This window comes from Andrena cerasifolii, chromosome 10 (genome assembly GCF_050908995.1).
Source record: "Andrena cerasifolii isolate SP2316 chromosome 10, iyAndCera1_principal, whole genome shotgun sequence".
NCBI lineage: Eukaryota > Metazoa > Arthropoda > Insecta > Hymenoptera > Andrenidae > Andrena > Andrena cerasifolii.
In genome coordinates this window covers 12,126,243-12,151,910 of record NC_135127.1, presented here as the reverse complement: position 1 = coordinate 12,151,910, position 25,668 = coordinate 12,126,243, and the positions used below count along the sequence as shown (strand labels likewise).

The 25,668-nt window shown below is 50.4% G+C and overlaps 1 protein-coding gene across 2 annotated transcripts in view; it reads left to right on the top strand.

Moving 5' to 3' along the window:
* The first annotated feature begins 72 nt into the window (after positions 1 to 72).
* The window catches only part of LOC143374247 (colorectal mutant cancer protein), a 37,530-nt gene continuing 11,934 nt past the window's right edge, over positions 73 to 25,668 (top strand). Inside the window, exons 1-3 of one of the 2 annotated variants that reach the window (XM_076822223.1) lie at positions 73 to 1,088; positions 12,318 to 12,550; positions 12,649 to 12,785. In XM_076822223.1, the coding sequence (XP_076678338.1) occupies positions 979 to 1,088; positions 12,318 to 12,550; positions 12,649 to 12,785 (480 nt within the window). In that variant the 5' untranslated portion in view covers positions 73 to 978. Of the gene's footprint in view, positions 1,089 to 9,238; positions 9,408 to 12,317; positions 12,551 to 12,648; positions 12,786 to 25,668 lie in introns of those variants that run through there. The other variant, XM_076822224.1, reaches the window with a different exon arrangement.

Sequence of the window (25,668 nt, the reverse complement as noted above, 5' to 3'; positions counted from 1 at the left end):
GCGCGGGTCGCGACATCCGACGGCTAGTCCGAAGATTCCGGTACTACGGCCGCCATGTTTGCTTTCGCGTCGCAGAGAATTGGAAGATGGCGCTAGTTGTGAAAGTTTTTCGACCGCGGAACGCTGAATCGATAGTTTTTATTGGTGGTGTGCGGCTGGCGAGGGTGGGCGAGCTTCAGGTCCGGTTTTGAGGTTAGGGTTAGTGACTCGGTGACACTGGGAAACGGCGGTTACGGGTTGTGGTGCGTGCGCGGTGACACAAGGGAAAGACGGGATCGTCTGAGCGTTGCGTTTCGTACGGTCGCCGTGACAAAACGAACGTCCATGCGAGTTCGGAAGCTGGACGACGCGGATCGGCGGCAAGATCGCGAGAAGATTCGCCCGGTGAAAATACGTTCGCGGGGGAATGGCACGCGCACTCGCCGCACTCGCCACCGATCTGTTTAAATCCTCTGGAACAACGGAATCTACATACGGCTTTAGGCCGTCTAAAAATAGCCGTCGCTTCCATCGAGGTTCGTAGACCTTTACGTTCCTCGAACGCGGTCGCGATCGCGCTGGCCAAGGTGGAGGCAAAGGCGAAGGTGGAGGCGAGCCAAGGTCCGTCTGTGCATCTCTCGAGATCAATTGACCAGGGATCGCGGTGCAACACGTGACATAACGACGCAACGATCGATCGTTAACGTAGTCGTCGTCGACTTTTCGTGAACTCGGCAACTCGAGTTTTGCTTCGAGCGGAGGAATAATCGTTCGCTGGCGTGGAGGATAGAAGAAATCGAAAGCCGAGATGCGGGTAACGGAATAGAAGAGGAGGCCCGGCACGACACGGCCCCTCCTCCCTCTGCACTCTGCCCCTGTCGGACGACGCAGCTTCGAAGGATCGAACCGAACTGAACGAAACGATGGACACAAAGCGATCGGGTAGCGGGCCGATAGTTTGTCTTACGATGGATAAACGAGAAACGAGGTGAAGTGAAGATGTCACAAACGGCGGATGCTGAGAGTGAAGCAGGCTCCATCTGCGACGAGGAACGCGTCAGGAAACTGTTCCAAGCATGCGACGGCGACGGAGATGGTTTCATCGACAGGTGAGACCGATCAAACCTGGCTACTTTCCAACTACGCATATATGTACATACAACTTCGAACAACGCGCCATCTTTCGTTCGCGGTTATTTCGTTATTCCGGTACGATTATGTTACTTTTAACCTAATCGTCACGCGTCTATGAGCATTGAAACACGAAACGTCCGATCAATGATTCAACGCGAACACTTTAGTCACACGAATACTCCGTCGATAGACCGGAATGTTTCCGTTCAACTTTGCCCATTGTACGGCACAAAGACTCTAATTGACATCTTCCATGACGTTAAACTGGGGATACACCCCTCGGGCACTGACACAGTTTAAAAGTTAGAATAACAAATGCGGTAAATGCACTCGAGGTAGTATCTCCGCGTTTACGAGCCACGCGAGAAATTCCCGCCGCACAAACTCATCCGCAGGTAAAGTCGAGCGAAATTGAGCAACAAAGTTGTTCGTCGCGCGGCTTTTAATTACTAGCCCGATTAATTAGCCGTTCTGAATGCATCGCGGCCGCGCTGCTTTAAATTAACCTCGGCTTTGGGTTTGGGGGTCTGTTCCGTGTATTTTTTCTCTCCTTTTCCCCGCTGATACCGTCGAATGAATAAACTTGGAAGATAATACGAGTAGGCACGGGTTGCGCGCAGTACGCGGCACGTAGTTACCGGTGCGTTTCCATTAAACGCATAACCGTTTCTCTCTGCTCCACGTCCGCGGCTCGTTCCCCTATTCTTCGTAGCCCCCGCTGTTCGTTGCTCCCGCTGCGACCTACTCTATTCAGCTGTTTTTCGCGAAAATTAGCCGTCGATTCGCGAGGCTGCTACCCACGCTCGCATTCTTCCCCGGCTCACCCCGGCTGAAGCCAGCGAGTTGCTACGCCAAAGCGCGGATCGGCGCGTTCGCGACAAAAGCCTTCCGAGCTTTTCCGAGCTGGGGTTAGAAACCTCGTCCCAGATGTTTCGCTTCCCTCCGCCGTACCCCCCTGCACGAATTACCCATTTGGTATGTACGTTACGCGACGAATCCTATTCCAAGGAAACTGCGCCGTTTCGCTTGCTCAAAGCGACGCGACGATGGATGCCTATCTCGAGGAATGGTATACTTTTGGCCTTCGTACGCGATATGCGTGTGTGTAGGAGAGGTTCGGGGAGAGGAAAAGTTTGTTTGGGTCCACGGCGCTCCGTGCTTCTCAGACTACGACCATGTAGAGGGATTAGTTTGGATTTGGATGCAAGCAATGCGTGGCGCCAAAGGCTTTCTGTAATTCGAGAGGCACGCGGGATTCGAGTCACACCGGTGCCACCAGATGAAAATGAAAATGAGAATGGCAGGAGGAGGAGGAGGAAGGGAAGAGGAAGACGGAAAAGTAGAAAGAGCGGAGCATTTTCACGTCTGGCTCTGCGTGTAAAACTCGCCGTTCCCAGCTACCCTCGGAAAAATCGCTCTCGGTCTCCGACGCTTTCTCACTCTTCTTCCACTTGTACCTACTACTTCTAAATTCTAAATGCTCCCCCGGAACGTTTCTCCCCCTTGTCTTGCCTCGCGATTACCGCCGCTCCCTTCTCCGCTTTGATATATCGTAGAAATAGGCAATAGGAATACGAATTCCTTCCCCCTTATCTCTCTCGCTTCAGCTCTCTCCTGGACTTGTTTCGGTGAATCAGTTTCACGGATCGATAGCCTGCGAAATTATTACCCGCGCCGAGCTGCGGAAAATTACACGCGAGATCGCTAGCGAAGACGCGCATGGACCGACGGATCATCGAATCGAATTCGACCGCGACTTTTAACTGCTCGTTCGATACTTGACCGAGAATGCTGCGCGCCACGTACGAGAACACTTGTAGGGGGGATGTAAGCAAGGGAAGGACTGGCATTAGGGCCATTAGGCGAAACTCAGAAGGGCGAAATTTCCCTTTCTTTTGGTAGTTCATTATTGTCCACGTTTCGCAACCTCGTTAATCGTAAGCGGGCGAGATTCGCGTGGTCCTGAGCTCTCCGCCTTACGTCTCGTTGCTTTCGTAAGCTTCCGTGTTCCGTGCGCCGGGTCCCGTATCTCTGCGCACCGACGCAACGCGAGGCGACCTCGGCAGTCGGCACCCTTTTCGAAACTCGTGCACTACTTGGTGTGCATCCAACCGGATGCAAGCTCGCAGAATTACGAACGAAACCGAACAACCGCTCAAGTGCATACTTACGCGACTCGCCTCTGCGTCTTGCTTCGCCCACTCGTCCATCGACTTCCTTTTCCACCCCTCCTCTTCCTATATTTAGGTACTTCCTCTCCCTACTTCACTCTTTGTTCAAAACCCTTACTCTACCTTTACTTCGTCTTTATCTTCGTCGTTCTCTTTCTCCCCAACCTATTTTTTACCTCTTACATCGGTTCTTTCATTATCATACGATTGTCCTCACGATCGCGTCTATCTCCATCTCGCTGTAATTGTTCTTTATAATTGTCGTTAGTCTCCGTCCACGGGGGACTTTGTGCAAGGCCAATAAATCCATCCACCTGTCTCTCTTTCTCTACCCCTTGCCTCTTACCCTAACCCTATGCCTTCCTCCCTCTGGTCCAACCTTGTATTTACCGTTTCTCTCGCTCTCCCTCTTCCTTTGGTCGTTGCGAGTCCTCCATCTCTAGCTTGGCTCTTACCTTTTCTGTTTCGTCGCTGGGGTGCGACGTACACGAAGGCAGCCTCGTATAAATACCCCGTAGTCGCGACGCTAGCGCACGTACCCGGGGCTAAGATCAAACGAGCCAGGGTCGTTCGATGAAAGAAGAGGCGAAAAAGAGGTAAAGCTTGTTACGGGGAACGAAATCGTCGAGGCGAGTCTCGAGGCGAAGCGCGATTAAGTAACGAAAGGCGTCGCGTAATGCCAGATTGAGGGGTATTTGCTCGCGTGACTAGGCGGTTTATCGCGGCATTGTTTGCCACGGATTTTAAATCGAATAATAACAGAGTCACGCCCGCAATCGTTTGTCTCGTAATTGGACAAAGCCCGCTGTAGGAAGCTCGGCTCCTTTTTTATTCTCGAGCTATTCGAGCCCTCGACCGCGCATCGATCCGCTCAAGCTGTTCAATTCCCCTTTACCGCACAGACTTTTAATCCGAGTTATATCTGTAATACGCGACAACCCAACAACCAAACGTTCCTTCGTTATTTAAATCGCAATACGCGACTGCATCGAGTAAAGTTCTGTGCAATTAAAAGCTACGCTCGTCCAAGGTCCAAGAATCTTTGAACGCAGTTCAATGAAACGTTCGCGAGCCACGGTGGGCAAACCTTACCCTAGAATACTCCGAGTCTCTACGATACCCTAGGGTTGCACGAAGGGTGATCGCGTTTTATGGCAAGTGAGTCACACCGCCGCGGCGCGACCCCCTTTCGTTTTCCTACCACGATTACTCCGGCGTTTTACGCGGAATCGGTTGCGTCACCACATCTCCTCTCCTCGCAGAAACAAGAAACACTTGCAAGTTTATATGATAAACCTAAGGTCCGCGCGAGGCGAGACGAGTCATTCGAACGCAGCCGCGTACCTTGTTCAACGTCCAAGCCTCGAGTTTCTTCGGTTCGATTCCCATTTTTCTCCAGGCTAGAAACACCGTTCGACATCCCTCGCGAAGCGATAATTACACATCAGATAACACCGTCCAGAATGATTTACCAAGTCGGAGATCAATGCTAGGTAGTATTCCTCTTCCTGCGCGAGCAACTTCTTCCGCTTTACCCCACAGGTTTCTTTGCGTCCAAGGCCCGTGCCGAGGCTGTAAATATCGAAGCTGGACACCGGCAAAAGTCGTGGCCTTTTCGTTATTATAATTTAAGGATCCCTTCGACCTCTGACACTCGATTAACTGCGCAATACAGGCGGGGATTCCTGCGGACCGGTGCAGGCTGTTCGCCTGCTGCCTCACCTGCACGGTATACGGATATTCTTGACCTGCCCGAACGTCTGCACGCAACTGCGCCACGTACCTGTGTAGTTGCATCGAGAAACTCATTCCGAACGAATTCCATGGATACCCACGCCAAGGTCATCGCCCTACTCTCATCGAAAAAGTAGATCGAACGGTTCCTATCCATGGGAAATTACTAAAGCCAATCGGGGCTGAATTCAGAGTCATTGGAGGTCATTAAAGGTCGGGTGAAGTTGAAAAAATTCGTGACTCGCTCTGTGAACTGGTTAACCGATAATTATCGAGCTCCCCTAGCCCGACACCCCCTTGTCGGTTAATTATAATACTTGCCGCACTCACGCTCCACTCCTCCGAGTGGATTTTTGCCGGCGTGCGAGTCCACCGGCACGTGGGTGACTCTCGTAATTTCGTTAGGCGGCCCGCAGCCTGTCCACGGATCCCGTTTATCCCGATCCACCTCGATTCTCGCGCAATAAATTTGAAAATCGCACGGCGACTAGTTATCGTTATTCACGCCTCACCGTGCACCCTCTTTTTCCTTCGGATTTTCTCCGTCCCTCCGGTGGTGGATGCGGACAGGGCCCACTCTCGCCAATTCGCGTGCTCTTTTTTTTGTTCCTCCGCTCGGCCGCGGAAAGGGTAGTTTCCTGCGTGACGGACGGCCGATGGAACAACGTCCGCGCAGATGCCAATTTTCATCAGCTGGAGGTTAATGGTGATCGAAGATAGAGGGAATAGGCGTGGCTCGGGAAGAGGGAACTTAACGCGCGATAAAGTATCCATCGAACGCGACAGTGTGAAAAATACAGGAAACAGACGTCGACGAGTATCGAGTCGTTAGCGCCTAGGACGAGTATCGGAGTGTTTCACCGTTAACGATCGGTTCCCCGACGAGCCGACAATTAACCCCAGTTCGACTCCACCATCGCGTCTGAAGCTCCATCGAACGCAACGACTCTCGATTCCTCGTTGATTACTCGGAAATCGAAACCCCTCGAAAGTTCAGCAACAAAAAGATGGCCGGGAGAAGGAAGGAGATAACGCGGGGGATAGGAGACGACAAAGGACGGACGAGTGGATGCGTTGGGGTGCCGGTGCACGAAACTCTGCTCTCCCAGTGAAAACACGGCATTAGGTAATGTTTCGTTTCTCCCCGTTTTCCCTTTCACGCGACGCGACGGAAGCTTCGCCACCTCTCGCTACCTTCCCTCTCTCGGTCCTTTTTCTTTTTAATGCTGGCAAATATTCCGGCGCGGCGTATCCAGCGGGAACAGCCCGAACCATCTGAAAAGGGAGGATTGCCTGAAGGAGACGCGCAGTCCTTTTATGCACCCTGTGCCCGCTTCAAGGGCGTGTACGAGCGAAATAGAGCGGAACGCGCTTAACATGAAATACTCGTGTCGCTTTTCACCGGCCGGCCAATCCTTTTCCCCGCCATTTCTTCAGTTTTTCGGGGTTTCACCGCCTTCTACTCATCCTTCTCCTCTTTCGACCCGTGCAACTTTCACCTGCAACCTCCCCCGACTCTCCGAGGTCAAGGGAGGCTTTCCACGTCGAGGATGAACTGGATTTGTGAAGAGTCTTCGTAGGTATCTTTCAGACTGCTCACGGGAATCGCTCAAAGAGTATTTACGACGGTAAATACTTCCGTCAGATTTCCGAATCTTCGGGCGTAAGTAAATCAAGAAGCAAGATTTTGCGCGGACGATACGGAAAGTAGCGTCGCTTTCACGCGGTTTAATAATGGAACAAACACTTATTGGGTCGGTTGCTGCATTTGCACCGCGCGATCCACGGTGATATTTGCCGGCAGAGAAGAACTTTCCGTAACAAAGGGTTTGCACTGAAACTGCAAACTGGTAGCGAGTTGCTCGTCACCGCGCAACCCCGTAGAACGGCGTAGAACGATGTAACGTCGGCTGACGACGTCCACTTTCGCCTCCCCGAAAGGGGTTCGTTGTTCATCGTGAGTGCGCTGCATTGTGAAAATCATTTCACCCGTGGAAACGCCGTCGAAAGGCAAAACATTCCTGTTCCTAGCACTTGAGCCCCTTTTTACGCACAGTCTCCTCGTTGTTTCACCCATCGCCTCTCCCCTTCAGCCTCTCCGTTCCTCGCTTCCGTCTTTCTTGTCAATCGGCGAATTAACTGTACCGGACTGCACTGGCCCCGAACGCCGTCGTCGCTGTATGTAATTCCTCGTTCTACCGATCAGAAATAAAAAAAAAGTCTCAAGCATAAACGTATTATGCTACATATTTCACGTGGAACTACGGTTGCGGCTCTGACGCCATCTGACAAGGGAAATTCGATTACCCGAACCATTCGATTTTTTTTAAACTGTGCAGACTTGTAGAGGACCTCGATGGAAGGATTTGTAGGTCCGCTACAAATCTGCACAGTTTAAAAAAAAATCGGATTGTTGACGTAAAATACAGGGTGATTCTGTAGCAAGAGTCGTCAAAGGCGATACCGCCAGCAATCACGCGCCTGGCTGAGTTTCGTGGTCTTTGATATAAGGCGAATGTCCCAATTTCTGCTCATGTCCCCATTTCTGCTCATTTCGTATTTTTCTTATTATTATATGCGTTACGCTTGCACTATAGTTGCAACAAAATAATTCTAAATTATTTCAACATTATACATTTATTTACAAATTACTAATTGTTAAACATCTTGAAATATCTTTCTTAAATAGTTGTTGAATTGGTTGATTTATTATTAAAGAATTAATCAATTACTCTGCAAATTTTCGTCACAAACAAATTTTTTACACCTTATTTATGACGAGTTACCTCTTAAATGAGCAGAAATTGGGACGTTCACCTCACTCAAGAACAACATAATTCGCTGCATAATTAAGGAAATCACGTGAAAAATTGATTTGCATAATGTAAAATTAGCTTCGTTAAAAGTAGTCCGATTTACATAACATCTGGTATGATTTTCATCGGAAAACGTAAGGAATCCTATTGCATCACTGCTATATCGATTCGAAGAATTTCATTTTTCGAATAAGCTGTGAATCATCGCGTGAGCGGCCGGCGAAACCTGGCGAAGATGAAACGATATCGCGCGGTCGAACGAGAAATCAAACCAAATCTCGTTTATTTTCGCGACGCTGTCAGCTGGCTCAGAGTTAACTGATAATAACGGTTCATATATTTTAAATGCAGTGTTCCTTCCTCTATCTAACGCTATAAAAATCATCTCTGCGTTTGCGAGCAGTAACGGTGCAACGGGTTTGCATATTTCGCGACATCCATGTCTTAATTTGGGCCCTCAGCCGTTGCATTACATAGCGCGGGGAAAGACGTAGTTCTACGTTCTACGTGGCCTCGAGGATCTCTTAACGAGATCACGCGTGCTGTGGGGTGAGGCTAAAAATTGGATTTACGTTCAATCACAGCCCAGTTCCGTATCAACAGATCCATTTTCCTTTGGCAATCCTACGAAATTGCCAACCGATCCAGTGCAAACTTACTCTGGCTTAATAACTGCTACGCAATTTTCGCAGCTAAGAAGATGCCTGGATGTTGCATAATCCACGTAAAGCCATCGGTTTTCTCGCGCGGTTCCACCAGCACGCCCAGGGACACTGTCCCCGGCGCTGTTTCACAATGGTGCGAATAGAAATTGCGCGAATCATTTCGGCAGATTCGTTTGCACTTTCGAACAATGCAGGGAGAAAACGCAGCGGTGTCAATGACACCTGCTTCAGGTGTGCATCGCCGTTCGTTGCACTCTGCTGTGCATGAGACGCTGTTTACCTTTTCGGTCTGACCCTTTATCTTCCGACAGCATTGACTGGCTATGATCTCCTTTTAACATACCGCGGTGAACAAGTTCGCGTTGAATTAGGGCTCATCTACCTTTCGATCGACGCGATCGTTCTCTTACTTCCCTTCGGGCCCAAATCCCGCAGCCGAAAGTCATTGATGTGGCTCGGCGTGGTCTATCGCCCGATACCGCGGAGTGCCGCGGAGCGGTGGAGTGACCCGCGTAGGACAGGTACCGGACTGACGAGCTGCGAACGTATCTAAAATAAAACCGTAAAACCGCACGCGGGACGTCCAGTGACACGCATCGCTGTAGATTAAGCCGCGTTCGTTTCACGCTCGCGAGCATCGTCTCTTTCCTTCGGTCGCCTTTTTTTTCCCTCCTCTGTCAGTGGAACCGCGGTGCAGCGCGGTGCAGCGCGGGGCGCGTGCACCCGATCGCTGCTGCAGTGGCACTCGTTGCATCGCTTCGGCCGGACCTTAAATTGTGCGTAATCGCGCGTGTCACCGGGACAATCGAATACGCGAAACCGCCGGGAATGGAGTCGTTGAAACCGTGGGAGTCGAGGACGCTGGAGAGGTTATCCCTTCGAAAGCTTAGGCGGAAAATGACGCGGTGGTACGTACACGTTTGAATTTCAACCTCTGGTCGATAGGCAGTTTCCCGAACGTGCATTTGCTTCGGGGAGTGGGAAAATTTGCTGCTAAAGTTGCCGGAAGGGAGCAAAGTTTTCAGGATTTTCACAAACGCGTATCCGCTTTCAGTTGTGTATTAATAACCCGCCGGAGTCAATGCACGATTCCCTGCGGTATCTCCTCTTGTCCCCTTTCAATGATAAAGCGCCAGGCGTCGCAAGTTCGGAGGTCATCCGTTTACTGTAACGAGAGTAGGTACCGAGGTCGAGTGGTCGAGTGGTCGACTGCAGTGAAATTGTTAGTGCAAGCTATCGACGTCGATTATTGTTTCATGATTCCAGGCGGGTTCCGCTGCATCAGTCCAATTATCTCTGCGATCAATAATGTCTACGAAAATACTGCTAGGTCGCGTCTCGGTTATCGATCCTGGCTGAGAATGAGATTCGCTTGGAATTTTTATCGGCGATTGGATCTCTTTGCCAAAACCATGCCGTAGACAGCGACAATTGGAGTGTTAGAGTCAGGGAGAAATAAGGCTCGTAGGTTAAGCTGTTAAGCCAAACGTAACAGGTACTAGCTGTTAACTTGAATCCGCTTTTCGCGAAGCCTAAGGAACAACCGCCCTAAACCAACTCTTGCTGTTAATGCGAATGCTCGGTGGCTCGTAAGATATTGGCTACTCTGCTCGCGGCAGCCTGCTTTCCGCTTCTTTTCGTCGGTGCCTTTGATTTATACGAGAGCGCCAAGGTCTCGAAGAAGTATGTAAGTAAGTCGAGTGGATTCGAGAGGCAGTAGTTTGTCTCTGACAATGAATGATACTAAAACGATCTGGCACCAGCATTCGGGAAAATCGTGCAACGTTTATGCGCTGCTTCGAGCTGTCGGCGCCGATACCTACTTGACGCTCTTCGCTTGCATTTCGATTTCAAACGACTGCGAAACGAATAAAACCAACACCCCCCCGTATGTTGAAAGGAAAATTGATTGGAATACGTTGCGATGGATTTTCGCGTGTTTTCATTAAAAAGAAAATTCCATTAAAAGGGACGCGAGTGATATATGCCGCGCATTACGGCTGAAGTGGTATTCGTTAGGATAGGAAATGGCGAGACGCGAGAGCCGGGAAAACCGAAGCGAAGCGTATTAAAATAATAACGCTTTTACGTACCGCGGAGCGGTGGAATTTCTTTGCCTCCGCGTCACAAGGCACGCGCGCGTTCGCGTTTTACACGTGCCTGGGCAAACACAGAGGCACCCGCGGAATTAGATGAACTCGCGTTATCTGATCGGCGTCGTCCATCGCCTTCTCACCCCCGCTCCCGCCTCCCCAGCCTTCTGGAAAACTTCCGCGAGGACGAGAGCAAAGTTTCCGCGAGCAAGTTCCAGACTTTCCCCTTCTGCATTCTACCTTCCCGGCCAACTCCAATCCTCTTCTTCCTGCCCGCCCGGCACACGCACTGTTCTTCAAAGAAAAAATGTACAAAAAAAATTTATGTTAAACGACTTTATTAAAAATTCACTAAAAACTAAAAAATAATTATTTTCTTGTAGTGCAATTTCGATGGTGATATACTACGAAAGCCTGCAAAGTTTTAGTTCTACTAATCGTACATACGTGACGGATCATTTCTCGATAAATTGTGTATTTTCGGTAATCGCGATGCGACAGGTGTTCCGAACGCAGCGTTTTTTATCGTTTTCGTAAAGAACGCGTGTGGCTGATTTCAAGTCGTTTGGATTTGTGGTTATGGGTTATATTTATCGATGACTGGGTAATTTTTTCACCCCCTCCAGGTTAATTTTTTTTTTTTAAATATTCTAGTCATCCAAAATACGCACGCCTGCAAAGTTTCAAGACAATTGGATAGTTGTTTAAATTTGAGTTGCCAGATTTGAACCAAACATACAAACATAGGATCGAAGCTGAATAAAATCGTTTAGAAAGAAGGAAACCGATGCTATGTAACCCGTGTCTTTTACGCAGGTTATTTAAGGGAAGTAGGCTTTCGTGAGTTGGACCACGCCTTTCTGCTCGCATCGCGACAAAAGACCACGTAGTTCGGAGAGAGCCCCTTTTAACGATTTTCCCCGAATGTCCGTGCCGAGTCCGTGCAGCCGGTGAATCTTTAATTCGCCAGTATCGACCGGGTCTGCATGTGTCTGTCTTCGGCGTGATTCTCGACCTCTCCATCGCATCGGTGACGTTTTAATCGGCCCTCGCCGATACTCTGTCGTACTGTCAACGAAAATTAAGAGGGACCACGTCCACCGGCCCTCCGCAGTCCACACACGCCGCCGCCGCCGCCGTGGAAACGGTTTATGGCCCCGGTGATTTTAATTAAGTCGCTTAAGTCGGCGACCGAGGTGTGCCCCGGCCCTTCCTGCGTCGTCGCTCGCCACGCTTCTTTTTTTCTCTCGCAAACGTCCAGGGTATCCAGCTCTCGCGAGTTATCTCTTCGATTTATGAATTATTCAGAGAATAAATTATTCATAGGGGCTGGAGTTGCGTTGCAACATAGTGTTTTCCTCGATATGTTATCGCGCAGGGATACAGGTGATCTCAGAGACTTTGCGACTGTTACGGGTCAACGATTAGATTCACGATCATCCGTACAAGTGGGAGGGAAAATCGAAGCGCTCTCGCCGGGAACAATTTGAAAGTCAGAACTGCTTGTCGAATGTCTGCAGGATGTGAGACGTGACGGTACAATAGGCGCGAACGAGCAAACGAGTCTGATAAGTGTGACCGAATGCGAGGAAGCTCGAGGAGAGTATACAGGGTGTCCCGCGAGAGGGTGGGGTTCGAGGGGAAGAGGGAAGCGACAGCCACGTAATTTCCTAATTTCTTGGCCGTCGTCCTGGAATGAGACCATTCTTCTGTTTGAAATTTCAGCCAGGATCTGCTGACGGTATGCAGAGAACTGAACCTAGAGAACTCGGTGGAGGAGTTGATGAGGGAATTGGGAGCGGACGAGCACGGTCGCATTTCCTATCAAGAGTTCCTCAGGCGCCGGCTTGCTCTGCGACCGGAAATCGAGGCTCTCAGGTCCGGCAAGCACCGAACCACTAGTCCTCATCACACTCACACGCCGGAATACTTGCCCACCAGCAGCGATAACAGCCTCGGTAAGATGGAGAAAGAGACGCTCGTACGCCCGGCCACGTCACGGCACGTTCCATAACTTTTCTATCAGTTTCGGCTAGAATATTTCTTGTCTGTCCAGGCACCGTGTCTGGCCGGCATGAGAGTTGGGAGTTCGACAGCGGAGCACGCGACCTGTCCCCGGAACCTCACGCCCTTCGGAAGCTAGTGGAGGCTGCCGCAGGGGGCACCGGTAATATGCTAGACTTGGCGAATAAGGTAAGTCTCGCAACATCTAAATTTGTTACGTTATACTCTTCTTCGCTGGCCATCAGGCTTCAACGAACCCGGTATAAGTAAACCCGAAGGTCGTACAATTGGGACGCGATTCGCGCCAGGTTGGTCAGAAAAAGAAACTGGAAACGGAGAGGAAGGGTTTGAGAGGGTTTCGCGGTATAGAATCGTGACGCAGCGCGAAGCTGCGAAGTGCAAATTGCCTCTCGCTTCATTCGCTTTCTTCTTCCTTCTCGCGCCTACGCGGCGCCCTTACTCTTAGTCACGCGGTTGATAGGTACCTCTTTACCTCTTTACATAGATGTACCTCTTTGCCACGGAATCGAGAAATTCTGGCCCCCGCGACTGCTTCTCGTTTCTCCGTGATAAGTCGCGCGGATACCTTTCCGCGGGATCGATAACGTCGACGCCATCGCGCCGCCGTTTCCTTCACCCGGTTGTTGTTTCGCTGTGCGTTTTACCTTTTCGTAGAATTCTGTCGAGTAGAAAACTGTGACTAAAGAAGGTTCGGAACGGTACGAAACCCAGACTAATCGGTTCCACAGGGATGCCTGTATGTATTTGCGCTGGTTTCAGCGTTTCATTGCGTCCTAAGGTGTTCCCGCGGGAGGGAAAGGATGCCCGAGACGAGATCGCGGGCTGAAAGGGAAAAGAGATATAAAAGTCGGCCGAATTCCTCGGCGGCGAGGAATTATTGCGGAGCGTCGCGTCGCGTTGCCATCGCAGCAAGGAAACGATGAACCTGGAGAGAAGGAAGGCGCGGAGAATGGCATTTACTGCCTATAAATAACCGTTATTACGTAGTGCATTACCGCACCGAAAAAGCGAGAAAGCAAGAGCAAACGTTTAGCCAGCTGCGCGGAGGTGAGGCTGCGAGACCCCAGGCAAAGCAACCTCAAGTACACGCGTACTTTGGCAGGGAAGAAAGGGATCTCGGCTCAGCTCGCTAACGAAATAAAACTAAAATGCCGATTGCCAGCGGCCATCGCACGCGCATTCGCGTGATTCTCTGACGACTGGACCGGCCGGGTCTATGAGCTCAGTTCTAGCAGAACGAATAAAGATTCAGCTGCACGTAGACTTGGAGCCACCGAATCGTGCAAGCGGACAATCAGATTTACCTGCCTCGAAAGCGGCAAAGTGGTCGCGATCTTATCATAAATGGAGAGCTTTCGTTTTTCGAAAACAGGCTCTCGGTTCGTGCACCGTTTCGAAGCGAGACAGCGTCGCTCTGCTTAGGCCACAGAAACCCGGAAGAACAGCTGCGGTCTCTCTCGCGAAAGTAGAAATTCAAACGGCTAGTTCGGATTACCTTCCCTCCGTTCCGTTATCTTCTCTCGCAGCGGATTTGCATGATTACGCGTACGTACAAGATTCGACTCCTTCGAGCCAGATAACCGTCTGTCTCCTTTCGGAGGGGAGCGGGCCGCGCGAATTTCCGGCGACTTTTCGCGCGTGCAGCGCGTATAGCACGCGCCAGCCTGTCGGGAATGATCTCACGGACGTTAACCTGCTCCACCGAGCTATCAGAATTTCCATGGAAATGGAACACGGCGCAGCGAGAGGTGTCGACGCGACGCGTAGCACGGCACCGCTAAACGTAACGTTGTCGTTAATTCTCCTCCCTATCCGGCAGAAATCGCCTGGCACTCGCGGAAATGCATAACACCGCCGTCCAAGTTGCGGTGGAAATGAATCGGCGTGCACGTTGTTCCGCAGACTCGGCAGCGGTTCTTCGATATCTTCGTCGGACGTGTGAAGATTGTTACGTAGGAGCGCGGTAGAATATTCGCGGTAATTCAAGGCCCCTCGGACGCATCTTCCATTCTTCCAACGGAATCTGTTCGCGGTAAGCTCGATTCTCGAATCTGTATTTCGAGCGTCTTCGGGTAGACCCGGCACATACCGCAGCCAGCCGAAACTTGCGGTGAACTACGAAATGCACTTTACTGCCGGGCCTCTAACAAACGACTTGGAAAACCGCAGTTTCCAGCGAGCTTTAACTTCCGACTAAATCTCCGTCTCCTCGGAACTTGCCGCGAGTAGGAAGCCACATCGCGCGGAATCGATCTGGAAGCTCGCAGAACTTCATTCCCGAGGACGTCCCGTCGCATCCGACCGCGCGTGTCCCTCTTGCTCGCGAGTCTTCCGGTTCACCGACTGCGATTTCCTTGAGCGAGTCGGAAGCCCTCACAGCTGACCCACATCCGGCCTGTATTCCAACGCATCTCCTCGGTGGTGTTGCGCCCGAGGAAGTCTTGGTACGCTTTCTAAGCTGCGAAGTCTATCGGACCGATAGCCGCCTGTTTGTTGCATGGTTAGAACTATGCGAATTTTTCGAGTTTCGCCGAGTTCGCCGTTACGCGAACTATGCAGCCGCATGATTCGAGATAAACCGAACACGGCTTATTAGTTATTAGAGATACGACGGATTGAATTAAACAGCACGATTATGCTATGCTCTGTGTCCGTTATCGCAAGCACCGAGCGATGCAGGTCGCGGGATGCGGCGAGGATTTGGCCAGGAACAATAGCTTATCGAACGTGTAATCTTATATCGTGCGGGTATCGTCCCGGGCAGGCTGATAACTTTTATAAAACGCTATTGGGGTCATCGATCGATAACTCTTCTCAGGAAAGTGTCTTCCGTTGTTGTGGCGCGGGGAGGGCAACCTCTGTGTACCTATCTTCCTTGTTTCATCTAGACAATTGTTTTCTGTGGCTGCTCGTTTACGACCGAGTCGGCTATCAGAATTCCTTCGTTTCTTTTTCTCGTGGTCGCCGCTTGGAAATTACAATACATCCAATGCATCGCAATACATTCAAAGACCCCGCGTTCACCTCAAATTTCCCATGGAATACGAAGAAGTTGAATTCAGTCCGCCAACGACGACTAAAAGTCACCCCCTTTGGCCCTGCTATCCTCAACCCCCTACCAGGATTAAACTCGTCCAATGGCTAACCGAATAAAGCTGATCCACGTCAGCTGGAGCGACTCTGCCGATCCAGGTTCCAACGATTTTCTGCATTACAGCAAATTAATTTATAAGAATGTTTGCTCTTTGGGCAGGATGGTTCACGACCTGCGAGGTGATTGCTGTCTACGTCCTCGCCCATCACGCACGCAGCCAGTAATTGCCAATAAAAATCTGTCTCGTTTCATGGATGGAGACAGACATCCAATATCGCGTAGGAGGCTCCTCTTCTTGGTTCGAGGAACAGAGGTTCGGGTGGCCGATGTTTTTCTAGGGCAGAACGATCGTTACTTTCCATCTTGACGGCCGGCCGCCCTTCCTCCCCGGATATTTACTTCCGGCCTGTCTTCTGTCTCGAGAATTTTGTCCCCGCCGGCGCGGCGCGGCGTCTGCGAGCTTCACGACGAATTCTTCGGGTCGGAAGAGCAACGCAATAAACCCCAGAGGCATCTTATCCGCGGTCACACCGATACGTATATCGGCACGCCCTCGCACGCTCACCACCGCGACCACCCCGTCGCGTCGTTCACACAATTAACGGGATCTCATTTCTTTATTATCGCCTTCTACCCCCTCGTAAATGCTACGCGCGTAGCTCATCTCCTCCAGATGCAAGAATCGAAGCAAAAGCACGCTTCGGTCGTGAATCCTCTCAGCTAGAGGAATTTGAATTTACCTTTCCCGAAAGCTTTTTGCGCCGGGCGAAAAGTTATCACCGAGAATCCCTTCGTCTTCCACCACCTCTCGCGGGAGAGACGGCCTCGTGTTAATTGAGAAATTAGCGAAGTTAATTAAGAAGCCACACCCGGCTTGTCGGCCTACCCCCCTAATTGCGCCAACACAATCGCGGCCGGCACATCTACCCCGTACTTTCTTCTCTATCTCTACTTTTATCGATTCACCGCCTCGAATTTCAGCAATTTCAAGAAACTTTTTCCCTATTCCCGTCTGCAATTCGAATAGTTTGAATAACTTCTCACCGTCGTTTCCCTTTATCCCTCGCCTCTCCTAATTTATGAAACGATATTAGAGGATCGTGGCCCAAAACCCTCGTGTGGCTACCGTACCTGTGCTTTTCAGAAAGTTTGCTGTATAAAAAGTCACGGATTCTCATCGTACGACGAGCAATCATTAGTCGTTGAATGCACGAAGATACCGTTAGGCTGATCGGTTTGCGGTAGGTGGACAAATATTACGACCTGGCAAACAGGTGTGGCGCGCGCGCCATTAAAGGAGAGTCCTTGCACGAGCGAAGGAGCGAGCGACAACGCGTCGACGATTGAGCAATTTTTCTAAAACTCAAACTAGTTTGTACTTTGCACGGGTTTCCTCGGGTCTCCGAGCAGCTCTCGCAATTAAAGAGTCTCGCGAAATTCTTCGACTCCTCTCTCTTTCTCTCTCCCTCTCCGTAAACTCGCTGCAATCCTGTCGCGTTCCCCGGTAATTATGTCAGGTACAAGTTCCACGTCGTTTGACTTTAAACGGTGATCACTCTCTGCCTCTTAATGGAATCGTTTCGACGCAATCGCGTTCCTATTCCTGTAATCGAACAGAGTCATTAGTCGGCGGGCAGGCCGGCGATTTTCACACTTCCTGGCAATAAATAAAGCCCTCGCAATGGCAGGGCCGCGCAATAAGCACAGTCTCGCGACTTTGTGTCTACATATATACGTATAATGGACGCCCGCGAAACACCTCTTCCACCGATCATAAATTCTTCTTCCCATGAATCGTGAAGTTGCATACTATATACCGTATAATTCACTGGTTGTTCGCATAATAAACCTGCAAAGTATCCCGACTACGCTTAAGTACTGCGCGAAGCTTTTGGCAAGCGACAGCGCGACCATCAACCGTGCTGCGTACACACTACGCTATTTCCAATTAAAAACTCCACTGGCCACTTTACCAGCTCGAATTCAGATAAGCCAGGCGAAAAGGTGCTCTCGCACGACTCGTAATAACATACGTGCACAATTAGGTATGCGTGGCGAATGTCCGGGGGAAGGTGTTCCGATGAAACCGATGACAAGGGAAAACTGAAACTTTGCTTTTCGGCGCGCAATGGTTTTCGCGTTCAATTGTGTTTTACACGGCGTATCACTTTTATCAGCTGCGATACCCGTGGCTGGTTGCAAGGTATCGGGGACCAACGGGGTAAGTGGATCCAGAGAACGAGAGAGAAAGCGTACAGGAGAGAAGAGAATCGGAGCTTTGAATGCAACGAACCGCAAGATCGGCGTCGCTCGGCATCCCTCGGACGCCCTCGGTCGCCGCTTGGCGAAACGCGTTGGGGGTGTGGGTAAATCGGTGGCTCAGTCCGTCACCGAGCGTTTCACCCAGCGTAGCGGTCACCCGCCGCGTCGCGCCGTGCCGCTCCGATACGGTACGATCCGATCAACCGATTTCGCGCACACCACCGGATATATCGCGCGTGCTTCCATCGCTCGGGCCTCTCCGTCGCGTGTGAATATTGCGTGCAAAGTGTTTGCGTTCTAACGGGTAGCGATCGGTAGACCAAGTGCCCACCTTAACGCCTGGTCAAACACCTTTTCTTTCGCTCTGTCATCGATTGCCCCGAGCCAGGCACCGAAAATCGTAGCGAAACGGTAGTTACTGGTAGGCCATGTGATAGTCGAGTGTTCGCCACCAGTTCACCCTAGATCAATTATCCAGAAGAGACATCCACCCCTAGTTAACAATAGGCCACATATTAGTAATACATAGAGACTCTTGACAGCACAAAACCCTGTCCCATTTCCCCTTGATGTTGCGAAAGATCCCTAATCGTGAAGCAGTGGTGTCGCGTGCCTCGTGGCATTATTTCTCGCATCGATCAGCAACGATCAGTAACGATCATGGGCGCGATCCGTAGAATTGGCGCAGGCTAGACTGCGTTTATGTAGGGCGCAAGGAAGACGGCCGACCTCGTGAGGACAATCGATGCAAAAGCAATTACGAGGGCAACGTGAACTGCACTGCAGCGTACACCGCGGCGCGGCGTTATCTTCCCTGCGCCGTACATACTGTCTTGGGGTTCTTCTCCTCTCGTCGTCTGCTTCGCGCTGCACCCGTATTTCCGCGAAATGCTTTCCTCGATACGCCGCGTAACAGCAAAGATCTTTACCGATTGCTTCGCATTTAGCAGACGCAATTTATCGGTGTATCGTTGATTCTTCGGAGGCAGCTCGATGGTTATCAGTTCGTACGCGGCTGAAACGATGCGTGCTCGATATCGCTAGTTTGTCGTGCGGTGTAAGCTGTATTAGCACAGTCACGCCCGCGAGCGTGAAAAACAAGTTAGCCAGTCGAGCGTTGCGCGTTCTGTGTTCCGCGAGGCTAGTTCGACTCCATTAATTATACGCGAGTCAGTGTGTAAATTGAAAATAATCGTAGGATGCGGATCGTAACCATCCATTCGCTTCGTATCGCGTATTATGTATACATGCTATTCTCTCGCCTTCTGCATTTCAGACCGGAGTGTCGGTCGTTAGTTCGTCAGAGAATTATTTGGGATTGATCGAACGACGATTCATACAGCGCGTCGATACGCGTAAATACGTGGCATGCCGTGTCGTCTGACGCCCCAGAGATTCGTCACGTGGCGCGGAGTTGATTGATTTAATTAGGCGATATGGAGTGGCCATTAACGGTGCACTGGCTAATGAAATCGGGTCATTATTCACCGATCGCAGCTTCGCCATATCGGGTGACAATTTACATTAGCTAATGGGCCGGTTTACAGGCCACTCCGTGACATATCGACGCCGACGCCACGGTTCCCGGAGAAAATCCAAGTCTGGTTGCGTAAATTTCGAGGACGTGTCGCGCGGTTGCTATCGATTGGCCAGGGAACGTGGGTCGAGGCGGTAAATCATGCACTAACGAGATCCAATCGCGACGAAAAAGTCCTCTCGCGCGCGCGCGCGTGATCGAGAAAACGGTAATCAGCCTTTACGACAGCCCCGTCGCTTTAACTCGATCAATCGATCGACTCGTGCTCCAAAATAATGAGCGACACTTGAATGCAACCGCGATGATAGCTCTCTGGAATACCGTAGCCGTCTGTCTGTTTGGACTCTTTAGCTATGATGTCTTCGTACACTCGAGCCTTTTCATTTGAAAAAAAAAGGATCTCGCGAGATAAAACTTCACATATTTATCTCTCGATACTTGCGCGCTGTATCGAACACTGGCGAATCAGTCGTTGGTGAGCAATGCCTAAGAAACCGTGACTCGCTGCCTTGACAAGTGGTAACTGGTAACTGCCGTGCATGGGCGCTTGATGGGAAGCATCAAAAACTTGGCACATAAAGCATCGAGCGCGATGCATTAGTGCGTCCGAGGCTCTGTCCGTGTTCTCCTATCAGCGGCAATTTGTTAGTCGCCTCGAGAGCGTAGAGAAGCTAACGATGCGGAGAATGCGATGTAGGTACCAGTTGCGTGTAAAAATCAGTGCCTCGCGAGTCGAGTGCATCTACACGCGCGTTACTCGTTCGGCTCGTTCCTTCGTCTCATCTGTCTCTCCCGCATGGCCGCGCATCAACTTTTTTGGCTCTCTCCCAAAAACCTGCTAGCCATGGCGACCGTACTTTGGAGTAACAATGCGATTCATTTAATTTCCATTAAAGCCACGTTCCGTGTTCCGCGAAGCTCGTGACGTGCCGCACCGGTCAGTCCGCGTTTGGCGCAGCGTCTGGCTAGAGCAATACCGCTACTACTAGCAAAGCTTGCCCCGGAAGCACGTAGGACCGTGGTCTGGCTCGCTCCCTTTGCTTTAAGGATGTATCGGACGTACAATATTAGACAAAAATATATGAAACTTGAATATCTACGTCTTACGCATAGTAAATCTAGATGTAAGGAACTCGAACGATAGTTGGAGTCTTATTTTTACTCCTAGGAAGGTATTTTTCACTTTACAAATGCTTTCTCAAGTATTATTTACTATACTTATGGCAGTGAAAATGCCCTGAATTCACAATTTTCTCAAGTTATAATTTATTTCTTTAAAACGGTGTAATGAAAACAATTGAAACTTGGCAGATATTTTCATGTACCCATATACTACATGTAAAAAAAAAATGAAAACATTGGTACTATTTCTTCAAAAAATTTTCAGCTGTTTTATCTGTCAAGGTCGTCTCTTTCCATAAGAGTACGTGTAAAATCAGTGAAAGTTAAAATCGTTATAACTCAGCAATTATTTAGTGAATTCGTTTAAAATTTTTGGAGCACATCAGGAAGATTATAAAGAACAATCTCCCAAATTTTCATCAACTTGGTACCACTTTGAAGATAGGTCCAATACATCCTTAAGAGCACGCTCTCTTGGCAAACGTGGCTAGAATTTCTCCAAGAAAATCGAAGAAATTCAAGGCGAGGGGGTTAAAACTATCGCCCCGATTTGCAGCGGCATTAGATACTGTCTCCAGGGGGAAATAAATTAACCGAATCATGGAGGGTATCTATAGTGCAGCGGTTTCACGGTGATTTTAAGCCTGCTTAATAAATCCTCGGAAACGGACCATGAATAAAGTGGTACTCGGCGTCTAGGCTACGCGCGACGTCCCGTACACTGGACTATGCATGTCTGTCAGTGTTTACCACGTGTGCTTGCAGTCTAAACGAGAGATACACGCATTTACACGTAATCGTTTCTGCGGTCAGGCGTGTCAGAGCCGGTCATCGGGTCTGACACTTTGATATCAGAGACAGGATTTTATCAGCTACGTGCCGTTCAGTTTCCGTCGCAGACTTGTCCATGGTCGAGCGACCATGAAGGAGAATTGGGTCGCCTGCACCCTCGTGCGTTGTAACGCCCAAGCATTTGATTTCCTCGGTCAAATGTTTCCTCGACGTTGGGCCACTCGATCGGGTTTTCCTTCTCCAACGAACGCATCCACCGTTTCGTACGATTTTGTTGGATCGTTGGAGCAGCCTTGATCACTAAACAATCGTTGCCTGGAATTCTTGCTCACCTGGAACGTTACTTGCCACGCTTGACGGCATCGTTACCACGCGTGTACACCGTTCCGCCGTGTTTCTCCTCCGTTTAGCAACGGCTGAATATTCAGGCCGCCGCGCCGCGCCGCGCTAGACCAGACGTTATCCTACTTGCCTCGTTCTTTGTTTCCCAGCTTGCATATTCATTGAGGGTATTAGCGTAATCACCGGTCTGCTCCATTCATCATTCTCGCCGACCCCCCTTCGAATTTTTCCACCCTCGTCGCGTGTGCGTTGCAACGCGCGCTCCAGCGTTTTCGTTTCATTCGGTTTGCCCGGCCGCGCCTCCCCTCGCCGTGCTTTTCTTTCTCCGTCGAGCAAGATGAAGAAAAATCTGCTGGCACATTCCGGGGCAACGATTTCAGGGATCGGTAACGAGTTTAACGAACTGGCTTCCTCGCGAGGCATCCCTTCCGCGTTCCTCGTGTTTCTGCTCTTCCATCTGTTCCTGCTCATCCATCCAGATCAGCACGCTACCCTCGCCATTTCGTTCGTTCTTTCGAAGAAGAACTCGTGGCTCGTCTCGCGGCCGAGACCTGACCACCCTGGCCAGGGAGAATTGAGTGATCCAGTGAAACGACACCTTTTTATGCGGCTGATGAGCAAGCTGTACGGATGGAATCGTGACACGGCAATGTTCTTCCGTCGGCGAGTCCATTGGATTGGAATGGAGAAAGTTTTAGGCATAGGTACTAACTCCAAGTGACATTTGCGTATTAACGGCGTTTAAATGGCATTTCGTAAATCGCCGCGCGACAATTAACTCGTAAATTAATGCGCGAAATTGCCCGGCTTTCGACTGGCGCGCTCGCTCAACCCGGTAATGATCATCAACAGACGTTTAATGGTGTTATTTCAAAGTGTCGAGCGTGTTTATACGGTACGCGGGAAAAATGCAGTCGTAAAAGCGAAGGTAAAGCAAGAGGAATAAGAGGATCGTATCGACACGCCACGAGCAACGCGAGCTTGTGCCGCGTTTCTCTGCTTTTCAACGAACTTTATTGCCCGCGATTGCAACCTGAATTGCTCTACCGCGATAGAAGTTAGCAGACATGTATGCGCCTATGTTCGCGAAAAACCGCTCGTAGGACATGCTCGTACCAGTATCGTTTACCATACTTTTTCGCGCTCAAGAGAGTGGCTATTAACCGTAGAAATATTGGTTTCGAAGATAAGATATCCAGAGACTGGAGCACGAGCCAATTCCCCTTTCGGTTAATTAACTTTCGATTCACGGCTTCTAAGTTTGTCCTGTGACGCGTGCAAGGGGAATAGATGACGAAATACTTCATTTACGTTGTTGAATGAAATTTCTAGCAAGATTTTGGGTAAATAGCCAATGGCTAGGACGAGGCCACCCCACGCCAGACATTCAACAATATTTCTGTCTATTATAGGTAGATACCGTACCATTGAAGCTCGTGTAAACAGAGCCTCATTGTGTTATCGCAACTGTATCAGTAACAGCTGCGAGGCGAAGTTCCAATCGGTCCCCGAAGGGTTAACAAACGCGTAGCTTTCAGCTACGTGACGCTACGAGTCGACTGCTCTGTATATTCGCGACGATAATGCTGGTGGATCATCTTGCAAGAACTGGCGCTGGTAAATTCAGCCTCGCGTCGCGTCGCACGTGTAGCGGCATGCACATACTAATTACTCATATGATATCCACCCACGCGGCCTCTTTCACCCTCGGTTCACCGGAACCTGACCTACGATCTGTTGCGCGTGACTCATATTGCTCCTTTTCATTTCACGCGCGCTTCCTTGCGGCCCCACTTCTCTTCTACTGTATTCTATTCGAATCCGTATATATCCGACGATAAGAAGACCCCGTAGGTGAGCTGAGAAGACGATTCTTCCGTTTTAGGAGCTCGACGCGCCTGCTATATAATTAATAATCGAGATAGGAATCTGACGGCGTTTTATGGGTGGACGCGTGAGTCAGCGCGACAAATTTCCGATGGCCATGCGCGGTGAACTTGCCAAAGGAAGAGTGAGAAAGGGTGGCGACGTTGAAAGGAGAAAGGGGTGGGTGTCCGTTCTGCGTCAGCATAATGTAAATGTCCGGCGGATACGCCGTGACGCGACGATAGACGATAAGCTAATCCATTGAAGGTAACGCGCAGCTGCTGAACCTAGCTGCCCCTAAAACGCTCGGCCCGCTTTCACTCTTTACTCGTTAACCGTTTTTCACGGTGTTTGAACAGCACTGTATGTATATCGTATTATACGTTCGTTAATGGATCCAGGGATCTTTAGACGGCAGAAGCGTGCGCCGACAGTTCCATCTACATGGGTAACGCCTGGCGAAAGACTAGTGTTCCAGAAGTGGTGTTTGGGCAATAATTGCGCGGACTCTCGTCGACTCGCGAGGCCGTAAAAGCACCATCGCTAGCGTCGTATGCTTTCATAGACTTTCTCCGCAACGCGACGCAATGCGGTTAATAAGGACCGCCCGACCATGGAAACGAAAATAGAAAGAAACCGAGCGTTTGGATCCCGAAGAAATCCCAATACCATTAGCATACTTATATCTCGTATCGAAGGATCGAGCGCGCAAGCGATTCGTAATCGGTTCTCGCTACACAGAATCTCCAACGCAGCCAGCTGCCAGCAGCCAGAAGTTGGCTGGCGAGCGATTTAATTGGATCGAAATTATGATTGCTATCCCCCATCGATTTCGCGTGTCATTAATTCCTAACTGGCTGAAACCGTGCAGCGTGGTCTTTTATGCAAAAAGTCGCGGTCGACAGCCGCTGGGTAGCTTCCACGATTGGTACCCACCGACCCAGGTGTCTGGCCACCTCTCTGAAATTCAAGCGCCACGCGGTTTTTCCGGCATGCCGCGCGGTTACGCGCTCTTGATTAATTAACTCGTTTAATTAACGCGCCTTCCCATGGGCGACGACACGCGCATTCCTGAATTTCCGGACCGCTCGGTTCCCCGAGCTGCAGCTGATCTTTCTGTTCATCGCTTCCCTTTACGCGTACACATCTCCTTTGTGTCGCGTAGCAGCCACTGCATAGGTACCCACCTACTCCCGATTGTGAACATCGTGGAACTTTAATTCGCATTGCTGTGCCGGGAATTAAGATTACTTGCCCAGCAGCGACCGGAAATAACGCCTAGATCCTGTAATCGTTTCCGGAGGCAGTTTAAGTCCCTTCCGCGGCCGCTTTGATCGCATTGACCGCGCATAAAAACTAATTGCAGCCGGTAATAAGGGCCTCGTTACGTCCGCAGCAGAGGTTTCCCTTTGCTCTGCCCCTTCCACGGCGTACATAATTGCTGGTCGAGCAATTAATTTATTTTGCGGACGCGGTTGCCCCGCCTGCCTCGCGACGCGTCCTCTGCGGGCCGCGATCTCCCCGAGAATCGATAGACTCCTGGCCTGGCAGAGTAATTAAACGGCTTTCTAGATCGACGAGTTTATGCTAACTGCGCCACCATACGAACTCAATTACGGCAACCGGTGGCCGTTCGCCGCTGGCCGCTCGGTCCCGTTAAAATAGGATAGAAGCCTGGCAATTTGTCGATCGCCGAACCTCTGCCCCGACATCCATCTATTCCTTCGTATTCCAGTTTCCCCTCGTACTTACATCCTCGTCGATTCATTTACGCAAGCTGAGCGGCGTAGTATGCAAATATGTTTACATTCGGAATGGATTTATGGCCGACGCGGCGTGCGCAGCCGGGGCGGCTCGTTCGCGAAGACGTTTTGTTGAAATTAGTCGGGTATCGCGGCGCCCCCGTTGTTTTCAAACGTGAAACGCGTTGCTGATGATTTTTCACGGCTGCTGCGCGGAGAATTTAGCCCCGCTGGAACTTTGCCTCCCGTCCACGTAGAACGCGCAAACATGAGCAGCGATATGTGTTCACCCTG